Genomic DNA, 23,228 nt, shown 5'->3' with positions numbered 1-23,228 from the left:
TTATGAGAGCTATCAAACAGAGCATGCTATGATGTCATCGTGCACAGAGACTTATATATATATATATGTATGTTCTCAAGCTGGAAAGCCATACTGATTCTTGCATGCAGACAAAAATATACTGACTTTACCTGCATGATTTCAGGTAAATGACCTTATCTGTTCTGCAAATGAAGTTTTGTCTCATGCAGTTAATGACAGTGATGTTTTATGCTCTATTATATGACTAAATTGCAAGCACACTGAAAAATATTTTATTGTAACAATTCGACAACTTGGATCTAACGTACAGAAATAGCTCAGTACTCAGAAAATGCGATCTACTAGGCATGGTTTGTGATACTGTGGGTTATGTAAAAACTACACTTGTTTCAGAACCGTGGACAGTGCCATCCAAAACGTTAATTGCACCATTACATTTGAGCTGACAGAGGGCGCGCCGCATATGATTGCCTACTGATATGTAGTCTCATGTTCATGTTAATTTACGTGATGTTGCGATTTTGGAAAAAGAAAATAAGCTTGCGATTACTAACATTTAACCGAAAAATTTAATTTTACAATTCTAAACAGTTTTACCCATCAGAATAGTCCAGTTTCGTCTCTCTTTGTTTGGCGGTATATTTGTTAAGTACGATCTATATATATGATCATTAAAAACATGTAGAATCAGCATAGTGTCTTAAGTCTAGTGACAACCGTCATTATTCCCGCATTTTATGCTTAATCTTGGATTTCTGTCACATCATTCGCATCACACACTTTACGTCTAGTAACTCTAAGGTACTTTTAAAGCCTTGAACGCCTTGTTCCCGGTTAAACTCTGTGTAAATCGAGCAGCTTACTCAGTTTGCGTGTATCAGTAGCCTAAATCAGACCTACCGTTTATAACAGGGAAAGAAAGTGATGAACTCCACCCTGAACGAACAGATCAAAGACGGAACCTTCGCTACTAACTCGCTGTTAGAAAGTTCTTACGGGAACTTGGAAACTTAAATGTGCCCAGCAAGTCCCGGAGGCTTTAAGAGGTCGATTCTCAGTCGTCTGGAGTTTAATGCCTTTATCACTCCTTTCTTCACTGTGGAATCTTCAGCGTTTAGTTCATATTTCCATAGTAGTTAAAAATGAATCAGCACATAATGTCTACATATTTAAAATCACCAGTCTCCATAATCCCCTTGATAACGAAAGGGGAGTTAAAATACCCCTTTACATATTTAACCCTTTCCCTGGTAACATGTAATCTTATTTTAAACTTTATAATAATAACACCACTACTGATACATTGATTGAGCGATGAAAATCAGAATGAGTTTTCAATATCACCAGTAAAACTGAAGGCAGTAGTTACAGTCTTTGTGCAGAAATATGTGACTATACATGAATATGTTATTTTGGAAAAGTGTTTTGCATTGTACACCGCTTGTGCAATAAGATCTATACCTCCACTAAATGCCTTGTAAAGAAACCTTCTCTGCTCCAACATTCGCACCTGAATGCCAAGTCTTGCTTGCTTTAACACCCTAAACTCTCCCACTCTGTTTCTGTAAGGACCTTTTATTTGCTCCTCTCATCCACTCTCCAGCCAAAGGCAGACAGGCTCGGCGTCCCGCCCACATGTCCTTTCTCTAAAACGGGGAGGCACTCATGCGCATGTGCGCGTGATACTGGGGAGGCGGCACGGCAGGCGGGGGCGCAGACAGAGCCAAGCCGTGGGCATCGCCGGCCGCCCCAGGGAGGAGCGGGCGGCTGAGGGGGAAGGCCGCGGCCGAGCCGGGCGACGCAAGCTCGTATCCGGCGTCGGAGGCGGGGCTGGAGGCAGCGGTCATGCCGGTGGAGGATGCGCTCTGCTGGGGGTTGACCTTGGGCGGGGGCTGCGGGTTCTGCGTCAGCTGGATGGAGATGTCGCTGGAGAACTCGGAGGCGCTGCGCGCCCGCTGGGGCAGAGGCCAGGTCTCCGGGTGGAGGAACTGCCCGCTGTAGTCGCTGCTTTCGGACAGGCGGGGGCGGTAGAGGGTCGGGTGAGGCCTGTAAATCTCCTCTTCTGTGTAGCGCTTCATGAAGAGATACACGGACATCACGCCGGCGCCCTGGGAAAGGAAGTTGAGAGAGTCGCGGGAAATCTAAAATATGGCCTGGCATATACATGAGATGGCAAAGGACATTGTGACATGCCGCAGAAGACACAAGAATATGTGTGTAATTTAGATATTTGCCAAAGGTTTTTAAAATGTAGCACACTATTCACATTAGTCATTCTCTTCCTTAGTGAGTGGCAGGGCTGAGATTAAATGATTAAAATATAAAAAATATTTAAATGATTTAAAAGGTTTCCCTAGAGCCTCTTTTGAAATGACTATTTAAATTTCCTTTTCTCCTGCTTGCTCTCATGAGTTCACTTTCTATTTCTCTCTCCCTCTCTCTCTGACACACACACACACACACACACACACACGCACACACACAAAACATAGCACACACACTCACACACACACACACACACACTCACACACACACGGCTCCTTAAGCAAGGAGACCCTGCTGAGTAAAGCAGGAAAAAAGGAATTGTAGTAACAAGTCCAACTTTGCTGAATCCTCACTTTATCAGCATACAGAATGACTGCCTGATAGCCAGAGTGCTCCTCCTCTGACCTGTTCCCCCCTTCTACACTGAATGTCCTGAACTAGCTAAATGAAAACTCGAATAAAGCTCGGGTGGGTCACAGGTGCCTGCACAAAGCGCGTCCGTCAAAACCGAGGCAGGATGCGCGCTGGAGCTAAATGAATGGCGTGTGACGCCGGAGGTCAGCTGACCTCTTTGAGAAGGAAGGAGCTGGCGGCGAAGGCGAAGGACCAGCCGTAGTGGTAGTTGAAGAAGTGCTCAGGCTCCCTCGGCCTGTTCATGACCTCATCGTTTATACTGGAGATATAGAGTACCAGGCCCACCACCAGGCTTAGACCTGAGACCGAGACAGGAGAGAGAGAACAACAGAGACAATACAACACAAAGAGAGAAACGGGAGCGAAAGGCGTGTTTCGAAACTGCATTAAACAACAGCATTCTTACGGCCACTGGGAGGGGCAAATCCCTTAACCATAAAAAACATACAGAGAGCCTTCCAGAATGGCTGTGAAGTAATGCCCTTGTATCCAAGGACTGAGGGATCCAGAGGGCTTGTGTATAGAGGAGCGTTCTACCTCCTCCAGCATCATGAGGGAAGACGCAACGCTGCTCTCCTGGCAGGCGCAGGGATGCTGATAGTTGTGACACAAAAGGACTGTGTGCATTTTGAGAAAGAACGTTCATTTTTCAGGATTGTGTTTGGTCTTTTGATCATTTAACCTCCCTGGAAGGTGAGGGTTTCTCTCATCACTGCAGTTTAAGATCGAGCTTGTAAAAAGCTTCATTCTGGAAGGCGCTGTTACTCGGTCCTGATTGGGCAAGCTGTGTGGGGGTTGGGAGGCTTTGTGGGACAGGCTTTTTGCTTGATCCACCCCCATTGAGCCATCACAACATATATGCATCCATCCAGAATCCACACATTCCCACACACAGGCGCGCGTGCACGTACACACACACAGCTGAGAGGACATCAACTCCATCTGAATGCATCACTTCACACAGCCAGCCTACTGCAGCACTGTGCCCACTACCACTATGAGAACAGGACACACACACACACGCGCGCTTCTAACTCTTCTAACTCTTTAGCACTTTAACTCACCATCAGTGGGTACACATTTCACTTCTTTATGTTCTCCCTTTGAATGCCCTGAGCTGTCAATCAGCAGTACAGGCCAGTCCATTAACATATTCCACACCTCTAGTACAAATTGACACATTTCATATTATCAGACAGAATGACAGAGGAGGACAGAGGAGGACAAAGGTAAAAGTGTTTTTGTTCCAAGGACATCGTGTCAGTAGGAGTTTGTGGCCCAACTAAGGAAGGCCTTTCAAGACCTGTTTCAAGGTGAAATCAGAGGGAGGTAAACAGAAGTTCACTCTGCATGCAAACACTCCTGACAGGAGTAGAGCTACTGTGCAGCTACTCTACCTGCTTTGTTACGTGACCAAGAACCCTTCAGTACCAACACACACAAAGCGAAATAGGTTATGCCCACACAGCAAAATCCCCAGTGTTGGATTTACAGCAGTGGTTTGAGTCCCAGTGTTGGATTAACAGCAGTGGTTTGAGTGCCAGTGTTGGATTAACAGCAGTGGTTTGAGTCCCAGTGTTGGATTAACAGCAGTATTTTGATTCCCAGTGTTGGATTAACAGCAGTGGTTTGAGTCCCAGTGTTGGATTAACAGCAGTATTTTGATTCCCAGTGTTGGATTAACAGCAGTGGTTTGGGTGCCAGTGTTGGATTAACAGCAGTGGTTTGAGTGCCAGCGTTGAAATAACAGCAGTGTTTTGATTCCCAGTGTTGGATTAGCAGCAGTGTTTTGCATCCATCTGAACAATGCAGGTTCAAAGTCAACAGGCTTTGCTGTGTGCTGTATTTTTTGCTGTTTAACTAGTTCAAGATGTCAGGACGACAATAATAGAGAATGTGTGTATTAATCTATAGGGTCACTGGAACCTTATATGAGGTGTTTGGCCCAGTGGGTTGGGAGTGTTAAAATAAGAAAAGGGACCCAGATCAGTTCTATCTGGATAAATGAAAGGGATGATGGGATTTTCTCTAGTGTTATCTATGCTAATAAGAACACTTGAGCTCCTACCCTCTTTAGACCTCTGCTGCTAGAAGGAGAACAGGAAGGACTTTGTGATTGTTAGGACTAGACCTGCTCATCGGTGACAAAGCATCTAAGATTACACCAGAAAACGTCTGCCAGTAGACGAACTGATGCTGCCATATCTATGTACTGTTTATGAGCTGGGCCACCCAGGGAGGATGGGTTTCCTCTTGACTCTTGGTCCTCCCAAGGTTTCTTCCTTAATCTGCCCAGGGAGTTTTCTTCCTACTACTGGCTTGCTCAATAGAGATCTGGACCCAAATATTTGTAAAGGTGTTTTGTGACAGCATGTTGTAAAAAGTGCTATATAAATAAATTTGACTTGGGCTTAATATTTTTTAGGTAGTACAATTTTTTGCCAAGACACACTTGAAACTTGAAATTATGCTCCATTTCTCAAAACTCTAAACACAAATGCATAACTGCACACATAAACACAAACTTCAACCTTCCACGTCAAAACCAAACTCACCATTCAAAACCATGTAATCTAACATCTAAACCAAACTCTCCACTCTAATCCTTGTAATCTTCCATCTAAACCAAATTTTGCCTTCAGACAGCACACAAAATCCATCAAATCCACATACAGTACAAAACCGTCATTACACACTGGTCAAATAAAAAAATCAGTGGAATTCAAGAAACTATCGTAAAACTGTTACTGCAGTGAGTAATGATGTTTATGGTTTCCTGTAGAACAATCTCTGTATATGAGTACAGTCTTCTGGGGTTTCGGAAGGGAGAATATGCAGGTAAAAAACATTGCTGCATCCTGGGATGTTTATGAACCACAAACTAGAGCAGCCTTGCCAACACTGAACTTGTCCCAAGTGCCCTCATATCTCCTATACTACAGTATATCCTGCTCTAATACATAACTGTACTCAGATAATTGATACAGTATAAAAACCATACTTGCACGATTCACTCGCCAGTTTTGGCCTATTGGAGTTCCTTTCTAAAGGAACACAGTAGTCCTGTATCACCCTCAATCTGTTTCGTCAAAGAAGGCAGTCTGCTGAGATGTTGACTGCACCAATGCATTGGAATATATTCCGTGATCCTCAACAACTCTTTACTTAATGCAAGTGAAAGATGTTGGCTATGGCCATATTGATGACTTCCAACTCTTGCTCTTCAGAAAATAGCTGCCTTCTTCCTCCATTATGTGGTCATTTAAGTCTTGCTGGGATCAATGAAAACCATCCATTTGTCAAAACAGGAACATACAGTAACTCCAAATGAACTGTTTGAAACAGACTCCCTACAGTACTACAGAGTAAACAGCAAAAGTACAAGAATGTGCTATAACTGCAGAGACTACAGCAGTGCAGAGTTCCAGTAGAGCGTGGTATGTAAATGACCTAGCTGTTCTCCTCTCCAGATTCTAGAGTCTCCTGTAAAGTCTCTCCACTTGAGTACATGGGGCAGACAGTGATTTGTGTATAGACATTTTCACAAATGTTCCAACAAATCTGAATCATTTCGAAAAAGGGGTCTGTCTTTTGTAGTTGGCATCATGATTTGGGATGTTTAGTTTAATTGTTTCCAATTTCAAATCATTACAGTCACGTCAGCTTTTTCAAAACCCTGAACAGAACCTAAAAACTCCAACTCTGTTGTCCACAATGGATCTCTGACTTTCAAAACCCAACAACTGAATCAAAAGCACACTACTTCCTTCTTGACACTAGGGCAATCAATAGAAAACATTGTAGTCAAAGATGTTCTTGTGTTCTAGATTGCAAATCTTAACTGAATGAATTGATAAACAGGACAATACACCTGTATAAAGTAAACTGTGAGTGTAGACAAAACACTGCAAACATAAGCGTGTGTGGTGAACCCCTCCGGAGGGGCTCTAAAGCTGCATCGTTGCAGGCCATCACTACTGCATGAAGTAGATTTTCTCTTTCCTACAGACATCTCTCACACACCTTCCATCACCACAACTGCCATGCTGACAAAGATTCCTGATTATGGTTTAGGAACACACAATAATGTGAAAGGAACAAATGTGTGAGTCTAACATTACTGTGAAACCATTCATGGACTTCTATACTGATGGAAACTGGCGTGATGCAGAGTGCTCTGGCTATGCCCTTATTCTCTGCATGTCCCGATTACAGACGCCACTGAGAAGATCTTAACTTTGTCTGCGGCCGCTGGTCAACTTCGCTCATGGGCATGGACCAGTGTGTATGGTCAATAACTGCTTCTCTGTTGTCATCTGTAATTTGGTGTCATTCTCCTCCTCTGCCTTCATTCATTGTCTTGGCTCCTTTCGCTGCGTGCATTCGCTTTGCATAACATTTGCCTCGTTGGCTGATTGGGCAATCAGGACACTGTGTGGGGACTTCAGCTCAGTCCTGTTTACGCAGTGGCAGCTGTGTGCTGTTTGTGTTGTGACAGAGAAACAGGGGCTATCTGCCAAAAAACACTCGAAGAATTGTGTTTGGAGTAGCAATTTTAGTGTTAGCAGCTGAACAAAAATGAAAATAGGCTCAGTTATAGTGTGCAAGCAATCGAGAAAAACTCTAAAGGTAAACTGTAAATGTCAGCATTTAATAATCCCATAGACGGTGTAAAGCCTCTGAAACCGTTGCCTGGTTTGGTCATATCTTAAGATATATATCTTAGAGGAACATTCATAGTGAAAATATGCAGGTGTGGGGAACACAAAAGTGTTTTTCTAAGCCATGAGGTCTGCCTTCTCGTCTGCCTCACTCTGATGCTCTGCAACACGACACACTCAATCTAAAAATCTTTTATGCCATTATATTACACATGCAGCATGAGATTTTGTAGAAACACAGTTATAATAGCAAGAGTCATTAGTAAAATAGAGCAATTCAATACAGCCCAAAAACACCAGTGCCAGACAGTAATAAACTAAAGCAGATGGAGGAACCACATGATCAGAGAGGGTCTGAAACTGAATAAGATGACGACAATCAGAACGCAGATGGTATGGCTGCACTCCCTAGACTGAAAATATAGCATCATACAGGGAGTGACTTATTTAAGAGAACTGCATTTATAGAGAGTTCCACCGTGTGCTCGTAAACACGGGCAGAGGCCATATAGCTCACATATGAATAGCATGTGAGCATGTATTTCGGTGTGAAAGGTTGCACAGTGAAATCTTAGTGGTATGTGTAGCCATACTTGAAAAGCAAAGTAAGCTGCACGGTTCCGCTTCAGTGAGTCAACGACTCCCCGGGGTTCGGTTCCGGCTACCCGACTTTGCTAATTAGATTGCGCCTGCAGATACAATTAATTAGTGAATTCAAGTGGATGGCAGGACCTTTGCTCTTTGTGCCTGTACCTTCATGCATCTGAGGCATACGCAAGGCTGCCTGACCCGGCCTCTGCCGAACGCATATGCGTTGTCGGGCAGTAAATCCTAACCGAGCATGAGGTACGAGGAAGATGAGGGGCTTACAATCTCAGGCATCACTCCTCAGGCTATGGCTCGTTCCTATTATAGCTGGCACATCCACAAGATGGCAAAGGAGAGTAAGGAGAGAAACCTTTTATCTTACCCCTTAGCTTAAGTCAGCCAAGACCTGCTCACAGCTCAAACGTCCACCACTGCTTTTGCAATATTATCTGGACGTGATGCAATTTCTAAGCTAACTGAAATAGAATCTAAAGGTTTCTGGGCACCAGGCACAGAATGAGACCAGAAAAAAAGTTGCCACGTTTCTTAGGTCTTTTTTTAAATAACTGGTGCCATCAGATGGCTATGCAACATTTGTTTAGGTTTTTTTTTTTTTTTTTTTAAAGATGAATAGTTGAATTATTGTGCTAATGCTTGAGGCAGACTGAAACACATTTTTGGCCCACACAAGGTAGAGTGTTGGGAAGGATCCAGCTCTGCTCCTGTGGAGTCTCTACCATGTAGAGTTTTGTACCAATACTATTCTACCTCATCAGATCCAGTTAAGCACAATCAATCACAAGTAATCCCATTTAATCCCATTTGATCCAATGAATCGGTCTTCAGCAACATCTGGTAATTGAATCAAAAAAAGTTAAAAACTCCAAAGGGTCATACACCTCCAGGTACAGAACGGAGCACCCCGGGGCTAAAGAACTCTCTTGCGTTCTTTTTGTCTTATTTATATGCAGCGTACACAGGCTGTGTCAAACGAATCAGCGGCCACATGCATTGTTTATGATCAAGTTTTAAGGCAAGCGCAGATGTGTCCAAGAGTGTGACCTCACTGACTAGGGCCCAAGTGCCACTTTGTCTGCTGTCTACACCTCGTAGTTCAGGCAGTGTAGCAGAAGGGCGGAGCAGGAGTGAGTACCTGAAAGGATGAAGAGGATGCCCGAGATGAAGGCCAGGATGGTGCGCTGTGGGCGGATGTGGCCCACGTTGCTGATGACGAAGGCCGTGAAGACGAAGAGCAAAGACACCATGGGGAAAGGTGTGGCTGTCTGCACCATCTCTGAGAAGGAACGAACAGAACGCACATCAGGAGTGTGCAGGAGTTTCAGCGGCTGTGACGGAGGTTTACTCACTGAGAATATTCGCAGTGTTTTCTGTGGTGATCTCGTTCTCAGGCTCTGTGAAGTATTCAGAGGCCACGCATCTTCCTTTCTCCGAACCTGAGAGGGACATGCGGATAAAGTGACATAGAGACACAGGAGGGATAGGGGCAATCATAAAGAAACAAAACACAGGAGGCACGAAATCTGGAGTGGAATCAAAGACATGGTAGCAGCATTCTATTACAACAGTATTTGCATCTTGTATGCATGTGTCCATATAGAGCACCTTTACTGCACGAATTTGTATGTGTGTGTGTGTGTGTGCGTGTGTGTGTGTGTGTGTGTACCTGCTATGAAACACACTCTCCAGAGGCCAGAGTGCAGTGCCATCTTGACGTCGATGGTTTGGTTCTGCTGCAGTACTATGCCCTCCTCCATCAGCAGCCAATAATCCGTTGCCACGGCAACTCCTACCAACAGCAGCCCGCACGCCCCGAACACCGTGGAGAGCAGAGTCAGAGCCCTGCTGCTGCACGAGCTCATCTATGCACACATGCACACACACACACACACACACACACAAATAACACATATAATAAAATCTTTAGTATATATATATATATATATATATATATATATATATATATATATATATATATATATATATATATGTTTGTGTGTAAAATATATATATATGTTTGTGTGTAAAATATAACCAGCTCTATTCATCTTAGAAGTATTCACTTGGCTCTTTATACTTGTTTTATATGATGAATATAATTTGCTACCAAGAAGGCAATTTCGAAGACTCTATTTGAGGCTTATTATGTTCAAGCATACCTTTATTTCTGAGCCAGTTAGACTGTCCAGTCAGCAGGGGACTTAAAAGGGTAAATGCCACTGTGATTAGGTGTTCTGTGTGTTAATGCAAGGCATTGCAATTTGTGGTTGCCATATATAATTGTTATGCTTGATGTGGGGTTATAAGTATAATAAAAATCTTTACAGCATTTTCCTTCTGACAAATCGGATAATATAACAGCATTCTGTCATTCTACAAATCAAAAGCCCTTTCAGACAAGCCAGAGGTGAATGGAACTTCAAAGATACCACATTTATTACATTTACCTTTTGTGTTGTTCCTGAGTGCCCATGAAACGCAAATTTTTTTAAAAACGTTGAAAATTATGTATTTTTATAAGCTGTTATAGGCTGCCACTCCTTACCACTCTTACTCACAGCTGGTTTTCCTCAGACCACCCACTAGTCTTTAATATTCATAAGCAGACCCCCAGTGTTCATTAATATTCATTGGTGTACTTGCTTAAGTTCATATGGTAAAGTGAATAAAGTAATATGGTTGATTCTGCTCAAATGCACTTGTCTGAGCTTGAGTTTGACACAGAACACTTTAACAAGTCCCTAATTGACTAGTAACAACTTCAGTTGAATATGAACTGTAATCAGACCTGACAAAATAATATGATTCAGTTGACCTTGAACTAGCTGTAAGAGTCAATTAAGGGCTAGGAGATTGTTTATTGTTAGTTATTGTTAGTTAAAAACAATTGGAAATTGATGACAATAATTTCATATCTGATCTGTTATGCATTTAGATTTCATTTATGTTGAATTGAATGCAGAGGTTGGTCACATTTGAGTGATGGAACATTTGGGTTTTTGAGACTTGACCATCAAGTGTGATGTCACTGCTTTATTGTTTCTGATTGGATGTAACTTTATTATCTGATTATTGTTTCTTGATTGGATGTAACTTTATTATATGATTATTGTTTCTGATTGGATGTAACTTTATTATCTGATTATTGTTTCTGATTGGATGTAACTTTATTATTTAAAACTACTTAATTACTTTTAGAGAGTTGGGTTTTTTTCTGGAAGCAACAGTTTTTTGACTGTACATAATGCAATTTCTAAAAGGAAATTATTTTGTCTCTTTTTAGTGTTTCAAAGATGTGGTGTGTACAACTGCAGTGAATAATATACTGTAGAATGCCTCTATACTAGCTACCCTATCAAATCTCATGATTTCTCTGTGCATATTTACTATACAGATAATATTCCATGAACATTCTGTGTTAATGTTACCTAGTTACTAAGGGAATATATGGTAATTTATCACTCATGAAGTATAATACCATTTTCTTCTCCGTTACTATATTACCTTTGATGTACACTTGCATATATACTTGATTTAAAACTTTTTCAATTAATTAATTTAGTTTTTAAGTGTTACCATCTATATGATAGTTTTTACTAGAATAAACGATGTAGCCAGCGATAAGAAGCCCATTAATAAATTTGTACCTTGGTATAATGATCAAATTCACAATTTAAAACAGAAAACTTGAAATATAGGACATTAATGGTGCCACAATAAACTTGTAGAATTCCAGCTTGCATGGAAGGAGAGCCTTTTCGAGTACAAAAAAGTACTTATTACTGCATGCTCAAAATCTTCCATTTGCTTACTAGAATCACTGCCCATACACTTTCTTTAGGAAATCCTATCTGAAGTAATTGATCCTTTACTAAACTGAATAAACTCCTCACTGAACATTGGCTATATACCTAAATCATTCAAATTAGCAGTAATCAAACCACTTATTTAAAAAAATCTACTCACGTAAAATCAACCCACAACAGCTGTCAAACAACGGGCCAATCTCAAACCTTCCATTTATTTCCAAGATCCTAGAAACATCTGTAGCTCAGCAGCTAAACTCATAGCTGAATCAGAACCAGACACATTCAGTCAGGGTTTAGGCAAAATCATAGTACAGAGACAGCACTGATTCAAATATTTAATGACCTGTTGTTGGCTTCTAACAAGGGTTATGTTTCTTTGCTTATATTCCTGGATCTGAGTGCAGCATTTAACACTATAGATCAAAACATTTTACTAGATAGACTCGAAAATGTTGTTGGGATTAGGGGAACAGCCCTTTACTGGTTTAAATCTTATCTATCCTGTCACTACCAGTTTGTTAACATAAATACAGACTTTTCAGCATACAACAAGGATAGCTGTGGTGTACCACAAGGATCTGTTCTAGGGCCTCTGCTTTTTTCTTTATATGTGCTACCTCTAAGTGACATTATACGTAAACACTGTGCTAGTTTCCACTGCTATGCTGATGATACTCAGCTATATGTCTCAGCCAAACCAGAGGACATTTATCATCTTACTATTATTGAGGAATTTGTAAAGAATGTCACACACTGGATATTGAGGAACTTTATCGCACTTAATCCTGACAAAACAAAAGTGCTTCTATTAGGCTCACAGACAGCTGGTCCTCACTTTCTAATTACTTAATGAACCTCAATAGTCTCCCAATTACATCTTCTCTAACTGTTAAAGATCTTGGAGTCATTATGGATCCCAGTCTCTCGTTCGAAGCTCATGGAAATATTTCTGGGACCACCTTTCTCCACCTCAGGAAAATTGCAAAGATTAGGAACATGCTCTCCTCAGTTAATACGGGAAAGCTAGTCCATGCATTTACCACTTTCAGATTAGACTTCTGTAATGCCTTACAGTCTGGTTGTACCATTAAGTGCCTAAACAAGCTTAAAACAGAAAAGCCAGTGTTCTTACTAGAACTAGAATATTTGATCACATCACTCCTGTCTTAGCTACGTTACATTGGTTCCCGGTAAAATTTCAATCAAAAAGTTTTGATTATAAAATACTTCTAATGACCTACAAAGCATGGTCTTGCCCCACAGTACCTTAGAGAACTCCTACTGCTTAGATCAATAGTTGCAGGCTCTTTACTAGTACCAAGAATAAGAAAATCTACTGCAGAAGGCAGAGCCTTTTCCTATAAAGCTCCCATATTATGGAATAATCTTCCTGTAAATGTAAATTGGGTAAACTGGGTAAACTGGGATGTTATGATGCTTCACCTCTCTTTTGTCACTCTAGTTTGTTGACTGAGAGCGGCAGAACGCTGGAGTTCCTGGGTGCCCTCATGCCTGTGTTTCCTTCTGGCTCTTTCCTTATAGCCGTGCTGCCATAGCTAGAGCTGCCGGAGTCTATTGTTGCACATTACAGTTCCCCAATTTACACACCCTCCTACATGGACATGTCTAATAATCTATTCTTTCTTTCTGCTGAGGTGCACCTACCCCTGATGTCATGATGTTACTGAGCTTCAACCTGTCTCAGCTACCATGACTACTCCCACCACCCCCTGATGTCCCCTGCTGTAGCCCACCACACCTCCACCCCAGCCAACTACTTCTCCGTTGCCCTTGATGGACATATTTGTACTGTCGGGACTGGACTAGGACTTCTAGGAAACCAGACTAGACATTGAATGCTTATTTTTTCTTTTCTGTTATTATTAATTTGTTTTCCTCTCTCTTTCACTACTTATTCTGCTCCTTATTGTTTAGATTGTTACTACTATAGTGCCTTTTGTTGGCCAGAGAAGAATGGGCACTTGCTGTGAGTCTTGGTTCCTCTCAAGGTTTCTTCCTCATGATCTTGGGAGTTTTTCCTTGCCACTGTCACCCTTGGCTTTCTCACTTGGGGCTTGGACTCTCACATCTTTAAAGCTGCTTTGTGACAACTGCTGTAAAAAGCGCTATATAGATACATTTGACTTGACTTGACTTAAGAGTAGCTTACTTAGTTGAAGGACTTAGCTTCCTGAGTTGAAGGAGTCGGTGAGTTAGCATTAGCCAGCTAGCTAGCTATGTAGCTAGACAACAGCGTGCTGAACAATGGGAGAAGAATATTGCATGTCACTGCAAACAAACATGTTTGAAACCAGTGTTGTTCTTACAAACTTGTGCAAGAAATACACTAAATACACTCTCATGTAATCACACCCCTGGCAAAATTAGTTGTGTGCAAATACATTTACAATTATATTGTTATTTACAGATTTAACAGACACTCATGACCAGAGCTTCTTAGAATAGAGCTTTATTGTATCCATGGAAAAAATACTTAAAAAAGAGAAGCACTGCTGATTAATCAAGTGTCTTGGATGGCCGGGGATCATGCAAGTTCTTCTTGACAACATGGATCTACAACTGAAGACAGCAAAGGATTCTCTATGGATGTGTAGTGGCAGAATATTTTGATATTAGCCCAGAAAAGAGCCTTAAGGCAAGTCTTCTCTGTATGGCGCTTCAAGACGTGCTGTACTTGAGGCACAAAGGGTGTAAGACGCAGTGCAGGATAAGTTGAGTGCTTTCAGGTAGGAGGGCGCCAGTCCATTTTTGGCTTTGTGGGCAAGCGTGGTCTGATATGGGTGACTACAGAAAACCAATGGAGGGAACGCAGCAGTGGAGTTCTGCGTGTGTGAACTTGGGAAGACTCAATATTCATATTCCGAATCAGAGTAATAGCAAATAAAGTATGTATTTTTGCACAGATGAACAGAGCATGTCTTTTAGGTAGCATTTGGTCACTACCAGGATGTGTCTAACTTTACTTGAGTTGCACTTGTTTGTGCTGTGTGTTGATTGTGACTTTAGACCTATCACAGTGTGATAAGCAAATGATATGCAAATTATTGCAATTCTGAATGGCTTGTAAAATAAGGAATGTTCTTATCATTTCTGATCTGAAGGCACTGTGCATGCAGTTTCTCAGCCTGTGTTTGAAATCACATTCTTTCATACAACAATTCTTTGCATAAATAAGCCATTCGTATGTTCACAATGCGTAAATGCAATAATCTAGTACCCTTGAAAGAACTGCGATGCAATACTAAATCTGCAAAAACAGCAACTGCACTATGAAGGACACTTGTCATTCTATTTCAAGTAGCCTAAGTACCATGGAAAGGAAGGGGTGAATGCACTTTCATCAGCTCTAGCAGTGACTATGATTTATAAGTAGAAGAAAACACTTCCTTATACAGTATTTTCACATTCACATATGTATCAGTGTAATTCAAACAAGTTAATTGAGCTATCTTATATTTGATGTGTGCCGCCTAATGTTGTCTAGGTTATGCAGAGGATTAGCTATCACATGGGCCGTAATATACTTTAAGCGCAATTTTAGAGTTATGGAATTTAACATATTTAATAGAGGCGTCCTAATACTACTATAAATTATTTTTTTCTTTTTTGTAGTTTTCAGTCATACATATTCTGGTCAGATTATTGTACTTAAAATAATTGTCTATGCAAAATTAGATTTTAATTTTAAAAAATGACAAAAGAGAACAATGAATTTAAAAGTATTGTTCTGCTTTGACAATAACCTGCCAATCACAAAGAAGGTCAAAGTTCATCTAGCATAAGGAGTGATAGCCACTAAAGCAGAAAATGAGGCATTATTGTCAGTGAATAAGACAACATTCATGCATACACGCATACACACAATCGCATACATGCATATGTATACACCCCCCCACCCCCCACCCCACCCCCACACACACACACACAATGAGCTATGAGTCATAGTCATGCATACAGATGTCGCCTCAAAGCAAGGCGGCTTTCAGCAGTTGCACACACATACACTGCATAGCCTTGAGCGGCTATTGATACCGTGCCACAGATCTCCTCTGCAGCGCATGTAAGGCATACACAGAGTCTGGAACAATGCACCCTGAATGGGGAATGAGTAATGAAAACATCATGTGTATATGAGAGAGAGAGAGAGAGAGAGAGAGAGAGAGAGAGAGTGTGTGTGTTAGTGTAATACATAAGTGACTGATGATCTAGGAGAGTGTGCTTATAGAGAGACAGAGTGAGAATTGTTCTGTTCATATCCTCTTAGAGCCCTACTCTTTTTGATGACCTCATGGTCACCCCTCAGCCTCTCTCCCAGGAAACAGCCGATCGATGCTTAATGAATGAATGATGTGTCATCATCTGTCTCTAGCTGTTGTGATGGTTTTCACATGGAGTTTAAATAACTGTCATAAAGATATGCAGACTTTGTGAGGACAGTCGTAGGATATAAATTGCAATTATATTGGCTTATTTGAGGAAAGCTCATTCCATGTGCCTTACGTGTGTGTGTGTGTGTGTGTGTGTGTGTGTATGAGAGAGAGAGAGAGAGAGAGATAAGCATGATGATTTTGTGCATGTGTACTGGTGTACGTGTGCATATAAAACTGCATTCATGCATTCGTGCTGTTTTCAACCTGTCGTTTCCTGTCTGTCTCCCAAGGCTGGTGACTCAGAGCAGCAGCCTGTGCGATGAGAAGAATGTACCCCACAGGGCCGGGCCACAGAGAGAGAGAGAGAGAGAGAGAGAGAGAGAGAGAGAGAGAGAGAGAGAGAGAGAGAGAGAGAGAGAGAGAGAGAGGATAGAGATGGAGTGAGCATCTTGACCGAGGAGAAAAAAAAGATGCAGAAACAGAGTACAGGCCGACAAGAAGGGAGAGAGAGAGAGAGAGAGAGAGAGAGAGAGAGAGAGAGAGAGAGAGATGAAATAGTAAGTAAGACAAAAAAATGAAACTGAGTGACCCATAACTGCTGCTTTCACTGCAGTCCTGACTGGTGCCTGAGAGATGCATACTGGGTGTGTGCCAGCTTGTCCCAGTGGACAGAAGGTTTCAGAAGAAAGTTGAGCTGTTGGGCCAAGGCTGTGTGTGTGCGTGTGTGTGTGTGTGTGTGTGTGTGTAATGGATACATTAGTATATTTAAATATGTCACACTATATACAGTATTAATATTTTTGATGACAGATATGAAAACCTGAAAGCTGAAATCTGCTAAGCCCTTGTGTAATCAATTCCAATGCAGGTGTCAAATTTTTGGATCACCTATCATCAAGATCCTCAGGGTCCGAGGTGGGGTCAGAGCTGGGGTCAGAGCTGGGGTCAGAGGTAGGGTGTGTGCCATCTTTTGAGCTATTGGGCACATTTTAATACATGTGTGTTTATAATCCTTTGACCAGTTTCTAATAATCATTACACAATTTTGAACAACTTAATTCATTGTCAATACAAAGTCAGCCTACTAGTAAGTAAAACAAACTAAAAATAAATACCCCACCCAGTGTGGAAAACAAACACTTTCTCTGTAGGCAGGCGATCTACATTGCAGAAAAAGAGTCAATTCCAAACCGCAGAAATAATAAGAACAAATACCAAACTTGTCAGACCAACTGACAAGTAGCAGGGTGCTCTCTGTATGACAGTGTGTGAGGACACAACTGCTCTGGAGCTACTCTGCCCCCCTCTGGCTGTGTGTGCTGGCGTGACGGGGAGGTCACAGCGCAACTCGGACATGCTATTTTAATGTCCCTGGCTATGCTGGCACTACAAGGTAACACGACAACGAGACAGTGGCCTAAAGGTCTCCCAGGGCACTGAACTCTGTCATCAAAATGAAAAGCCAAGAATGTGTGTGCAGTTCAAGCTCTTCCTTCCAGAAGATGTTTGTAGGCTACTTTCCCAAGGGAGTTCCAGCAAACATGAATGGCAAAACAAATCTTGGTCCATCAGCTGCTCAGTAAATGCTGGTGCCCATTGTGAAGAATGTAAACTGCACTTGAAATCTCTGTGCAAACTTGTTACCTTGACTAAGTCAAGAAAATCTTACTGAATTAAACAAAGTTTTGAGCAAAACTCTTTAAATTAGTAGACTGGACAACAGCGCTGAGTAAAACTAAAGTTAATCTCACTTCGCCAGCTATCTTCACCATTACATTCCCAATATATGATGCAATTACACTACACGTTGTCTGTGGTTGACGTGTTTTGCACTGTCCCTGCTGCCCTGCTGGACAGTAAATAGAAGCTGCAGTAATTCGATGCGGTCCAGACCCAGCAGACACGCACTCTCATTACTCGTAATGGGCAACACCGAAAGGCCTACTCAGTGTTGTGCAATGCATCCAAAGTTCAGTGCTTTTTAAATCCGACTTCGCAGTAAACGATGCAGTACTCTAACCTTGATACTGTAGATTTTGTATTTACGTAGGCAAACAGGACATGTATTCTCATGCTAGTTTGACTCGGATGGGCGAAGAAGTTCGAGGAGTTGCTGCTCGACAAGGTTGAGAGACAGAAGTCGCCCTCCATTTGCACCGGCAGTAACGCAAAGTGTCCAGAAGTCAGTCAACAGATTCAATCAGCATCAGGATATTGTAAGAAGATTTTTTTTAACTTATGAGACATGTGACTTTTGCTTACTTGTGACTGCCAAATTGGGTTGCTTAATTTTTATATCATTATAGCTGACTTACAATCCATTTTATACCTTTTAAATAATATGCAATGATTTTTAGATGATGCCAAATGTTTTTTTTCTTCTTTTTAGTATCATTTTGGTATGGAGCAGTAGGATACTCCACATGGTAATGGTATCAGTCAAATTTCTGGTATTGTCACGACATTCCTGTTGTTCCTGTTGAAGTGTAGCGGGCAACAATTCTGCTTCTCCCGTGGGGGTCTGGCTTGAATCTCCACTCCATGCAAGTGCACCATTCTATACCAGTAAGAGTCCTTTGGCAAGCCCCCCTAACACTGCTCTCACCTACCTATGTAACTTGACTGAAGTTGTAGGTTGTTCTGGATAAGAGTACGTGTAAATGAAACACTACAGAGACGAGGGGTTATATATATATATATATATATATATATATATATATATATATATATATATATATATATATATATATATATCACTTCTTAATTTGGGTGTGAAATATCTAGATTACTAAATTGCATTTTGAAACTGGATATTGATAGTGTTAGTGAAGTGTTTATATTGCTAAACATTCAGTGATCATTAAATATATCCTCCAGCAAAGTAAAGCGCTCCAGGCAGATCTATGAGTTCAGACATCTATATTTTGATATGAGTGACTGAAGCACGGGTGGTATATACAGAAATCGGAGAAAAGCTTTTTTTTAATGCTTGAAATCTTAGAGAAAGCTACATGATCCAAACACCCCATGGTGACTAGGTTGAAAGTGCATAAACGCGTAAAACAAGGCCAGCCCGTGCAGAAGCGTGAGCATGGCGCGGGGATGAGGGTAAGGTATGGAAAGTCCTTGGCCTAAAAATGAGAAGAGATCCCACCTGCACTCACGTGCGCGCCTGCTCGGGAACACACTGAGCCAATTAAAGCGCGCGCACTCCAACTTCTTCTGCACTTTGCCGTCTATTAGTGATGGTATATAAGCGTCACTATAGGCACAAATAGCGCATATATAGGTTGCCGTTTTACCGACCGACGAAAGTCGGACGGTCGTTTATTTCTGACTGTGTCGCCTCCACCTAGTGACGTCGGACTAACCCGTAGCACTTCGTCTCAAACAGGTACCGGGGTGTCTAGATGTGGACACCGGAGTCGTGCCACACATTTACATGCCGCGCCTTCCCGTGGAAAAAGTCCCCCTTCCACCGCGCTGCTGAGATGCCTCGGTGGGACATGCGTTTCATTGCAGAAAAAGTCTCTACCTGGACGCATGGACAGCATCAGACGACGCTCAGTAGAATGTCCCCCAGATTCCGAATTAAATACGGCGGATCTTGTATATGAATTAGCGGCAACACCCCCCCGACCCCCGCCCCCAAACCTCAGATGTTTTCATTAGTGAAACCTCTGTCGAGAGAGTGCAACTCTTCACAGGTCTGGTTTAGTAAAATCATCGTAAAGACCATATGCATGTCTGCGACGAAGTGCTCGTATGGGCGCTGGAGAGAGAATGAAGGGTTTCGTACTCACCCTTCCAAAAGAGCTGGAGGATGCAGCGCGCGAAAGAGAAGCCAAGCTCCACACACCAGAGATGCCCAGTAAAATATTGCGCGCTCCCTCTCTCGCGCTGTCTCACGAGCACACACACAGAGACTCTCTCTCTCTTTTGCGTATTTTTGCACTGACGCCCTAATCTCGTTCTTCCTTCTGCACGCTCGCTCTTCTTATAGGCTATTTCAGCAGTGCAGTTAGAAAACAAAGACAGAACAAACAAATGAAAAGCCAAGGTAATAGAAAGGAGGAGAGAGAGAGAGAGAGAGAGAGAGAGAGAGAGAGAGAGAGAGAGAGCGTGTGAGAGAGTATGTGTGTGTGAGAGTGTGTGAGTGCGTGTGTACGTGTGTGTGAAAGAGAGAGAGAGAGCATGTGTGTGTGTGTGAGAGAGAGCGAGCGTGTGTGTGAGAGAGCGTGTGTGCGTGTGAGTGTGTGCGTGTGAGAGAGTGTGTGTGCGTGTATGTGAGTAAAAGAGAGAGAGAGAGCGTGTGTGAGAGAGAGCGTGTGTGCGTGTGAGTGTGTGTGTGTGTGTGTGTGAGAGAGAGAGAGAGAGCATGTGTGCATGTGTGTGTGAGTGAGTGAGAGAGAGAGAGCGCGTGCGTGTGTGAGAGAGAGCGTGTGTGTGCGTGTGAGTGTGTGTGCGTGTGAGTGTGTGTGTGTGAGTGAGTGACAGAATAAAGAAAGCCTAGAATTGACTCAATTAATGACCACGAACATTAGGGCTCATTAATGCGAATATTAATGAGTGCAGGCAAAAGTACTCGTCACTTGGGTGGCACTCAGTACTGAAATAGTCCCGAGATATTCACTCCGTCATAAGCAAATCACTGCATTGCACGTCAGTGAAAACAAATGTTTTTCAGCACAGTACCAACAAATAAATAAAAACTTTGCACGTCAGTTTTACCGGAGTGGCAACCTCACATATCCAAAGTGGCGACCAAGCTGATCATCAATTGTATGATTATCAATCTTTTGACCAGTGTAAAGTGGCACCTTTCGTTTCTTAATCAAAGATATGCTAAACACGTGCCATTACACACTCACTCACTCTCTCTCTCTCTCTCTCTCTCTCTCTCTCTCTCTCTCTCTCTCTCTCTCTCTCTCTCTCTCACTCACTCACACACACATGCACACATGCACACATGCTCGGTCTCTCGCACTCACACAAACACACACACACACACACACACACACACACACACACACACACACACACAAACAAATGGCTTACTGTCAAAACCCACATATGTGTCTCTCCTTTCCCCATCTCTCCTATCCTCTACTGACTCCTCCATTCCTATCTTTAGGCTGTTGAAAATGTTCTATATTTTTAGAAGCTACATCAACAGCATATAGAAATCTCCCAATAACATATGTGACTCAAAGCCCTTCAGACAAGGAGAAATCATCTATTAACGTGTCAACGAAATTGTATCCATTATTTTCAGTGTCATGTCTCTGCTGAGCCTTAGCCTCACAGACATTAATGTGTCATTACATATTCAACAGGTGGCAGCTTATATGTCAATCACTTTCAAAGGAGAATGAGCACACACTCAAATGAAGAGAATGAGTTTTAAAATTCAGCAGTTTACAGTGAAAGAGAAGCAGAAAGATAGTGAGATGGGAGACAGAGAGAGTTACAGTAAGGAGGTTATGGTGGAATGAGATAGGCAGGGGATCTGAGGAGTCCCTGGGGGAGTCCCTGGGGGAGCCAACCGGATTGGAGGCATGAGAGGAGGGACAGAGACCGGAGAGGTGAGGCTAGGAGATGTTTGAAGACGTGGTTTCACTGTCTTGGTGGCCTCCTGAGTACATTGTGGAAGGCAGCTGCTTCAAAAAAGAAAACATGACAGTCAGAAGAAAGGCACACAGAAACTGGTGGCAGAGTAAAGAACTGAAAAGAAAACTAATGAGCACATCCAATTGGAATAAGAACTTTATTTCACAACCTAACAAATGCAAAACAAATAATTACCAAACTACTGCGCATGATGTGCTTATTCTATCTATCTATCTATCTATCTATCTATCTATCTATCTATCTATCTATCTATCTATCTATCTATCTATCTATCTATCTATCTATCTATTTTCAATTATATTACTACATAGTTAAATACATTTACATTTTCTGATTTTTTTTTCACTGGTGAAATATTTAAATAACACTTAAATATTATCATTGAAATAACAACATATACAACAACTTTAACTACCAGTGAGAAATGGAGTCAAAAAAGAGATTCATTTGGCAATGTGATTTTGAGCACACGGTTGTTTCCAGAACCTTCCGAGCACAGAGATGTATAATACATTGACCAGTTAATGTGGGACACATTATACGGTCTTACATCTTAAGCCTGCACCGCTCTCTTAAGAAGTGGTATGTGGTCGATGTGTCTTTTTGCAGTGTTGCTGGCTGGCTGTGCAGGATGGTAGCATAGGCTGGGTAGGCCCTGCCACGCCATGCAGACTTTTCCAGGCTGGGTGTCTGAGGCTGAATTTCTGCACATAATCTGAAGCCAGTTTCCCCGACCTAACCCATATCTGCAAAACCTCAAAGCAAGCACACAGGCACAGTCAAGGAAACGCACTCCAAATGCGCACACAATACGGATTTTTATTTAGAATTAAGCAGTTTAGGATTCTTATTTAGGCTTAATCAATAGACAAACCAACCGCTTTTATCATAGTGATTTTATATCTTTCATTTGTTAATGAATGGAAAAGGCGAGTGATATAATTTATATATGTAAGTATATATAATGTAATTATTATAGGTTTTATTATATTGCATATTTTTGTAACTAATATAGTGTAATTAAAACCATGAATATATTTGTTATTTGTTGTTAAGTGATACTTATGGAATAACCTATTCTAATAACTGATGTGAAATCGTCTATATTTGGTTTATGCAGCTGAAAAATAATAGATTACATACATATAGTTGACTATGTATGACTATGAATATAGGTAATAATCAACCAAATAATATCATAATATAAAATGTAGATAATAAGCTTTCTCACACTGTAATATCATAATCAATAGATACTGTACTGAATTACAATTTCAAATGTCAAAATTTACAGTTTAATTGTTAAAATTGTTAAACTGTGAAAATTTAGTTTAATGGCAGCTCATATAATGAACATTGCTAAAGCTGGCTAAAATCCATTCAGACAGCGGTATGTTCCAATAATCCCAAGGCATAACGATCTGGAATGATGGCTTGATCTAGGGTTAGCCGACTTAGCTAAAGTGAAT

At 41.6% G+C, this 23,228-nt stretch overlaps 1 protein-coding gene across 1 annotated transcript; it reads right to left on the bottom strand.

Annotated features, from left to right (window-relative positions):
• Positions 1 to 238: 238 nt before the first annotated feature.
• On the bottom strand, positions 239 to 20,472 carry cacng7b (calcium channel, voltage-dependent, gamma subunit 7b). The gene is made up of 6 exons (XM_026999157.3): positions 19,932 to 20,472; positions 9,595 to 9,790; positions 9,278 to 9,364; positions 9,064 to 9,204; positions 2,815 to 2,960; positions 239 to 2,090 (listed from the first exon to the last, which is right to left on the bottom strand). Exons 2-6 carry the CDS (start codon positions 9,788 to 9,790, stop codon positions 1,629 to 1,631), a joined length of 1,032 nt encoding a protein of 343 aa, XP_026854958.2. The 5' UTR covers positions 19,932 to 20,472; the 3' UTR covers positions 239 to 1,628.
• Between the last annotated feature and the right edge of the window lie 2,756 nt (positions 20,473 to 23,228).

The sequence above is a fragment of the Electrophorus electricus genome, chromosome 14, assembly GCF_041902795.1.
Source record: "Electrophorus electricus isolate QZ-2024a chromosome 14, ASM4190279v1, whole genome shotgun sequence".
NCBI lineage: Eukaryota > Metazoa > Chordata > Actinopteri > Gymnotiformes > Gymnotidae > Electrophorus > Electrophorus electricus.
The sequence above is the reverse complement of the archived record's forward strand: the minus strand, read 5'-3'. Positions and strand labels throughout refer to the sequence as shown.

Bases quoted from the DNA above. Each gene is read 5' to 3' on its own strand.
- cacng7b (XM_026999157.3), bottom strand. From the start codon at position 9,790: ATGAGCTCGTGCAGCAGCAGGGCTCTGACTCTGCTCTCCACGGTGTTC. The intron at 9,205-9,277 runs GTGAGTAAACCT...GTTCCTTCTCAG, and splicing joins AAACACTGCGAATATTCTCA to AGATGGTGCAGACAGCCACA. The intron at 2,961-9,063 runs GTACTCACTCCT...TCTCGGTCTCAG, and splicing joins CATCCTCTTCATCCTTTCAG to GTCTAAGCCTGGTGGTGGGC.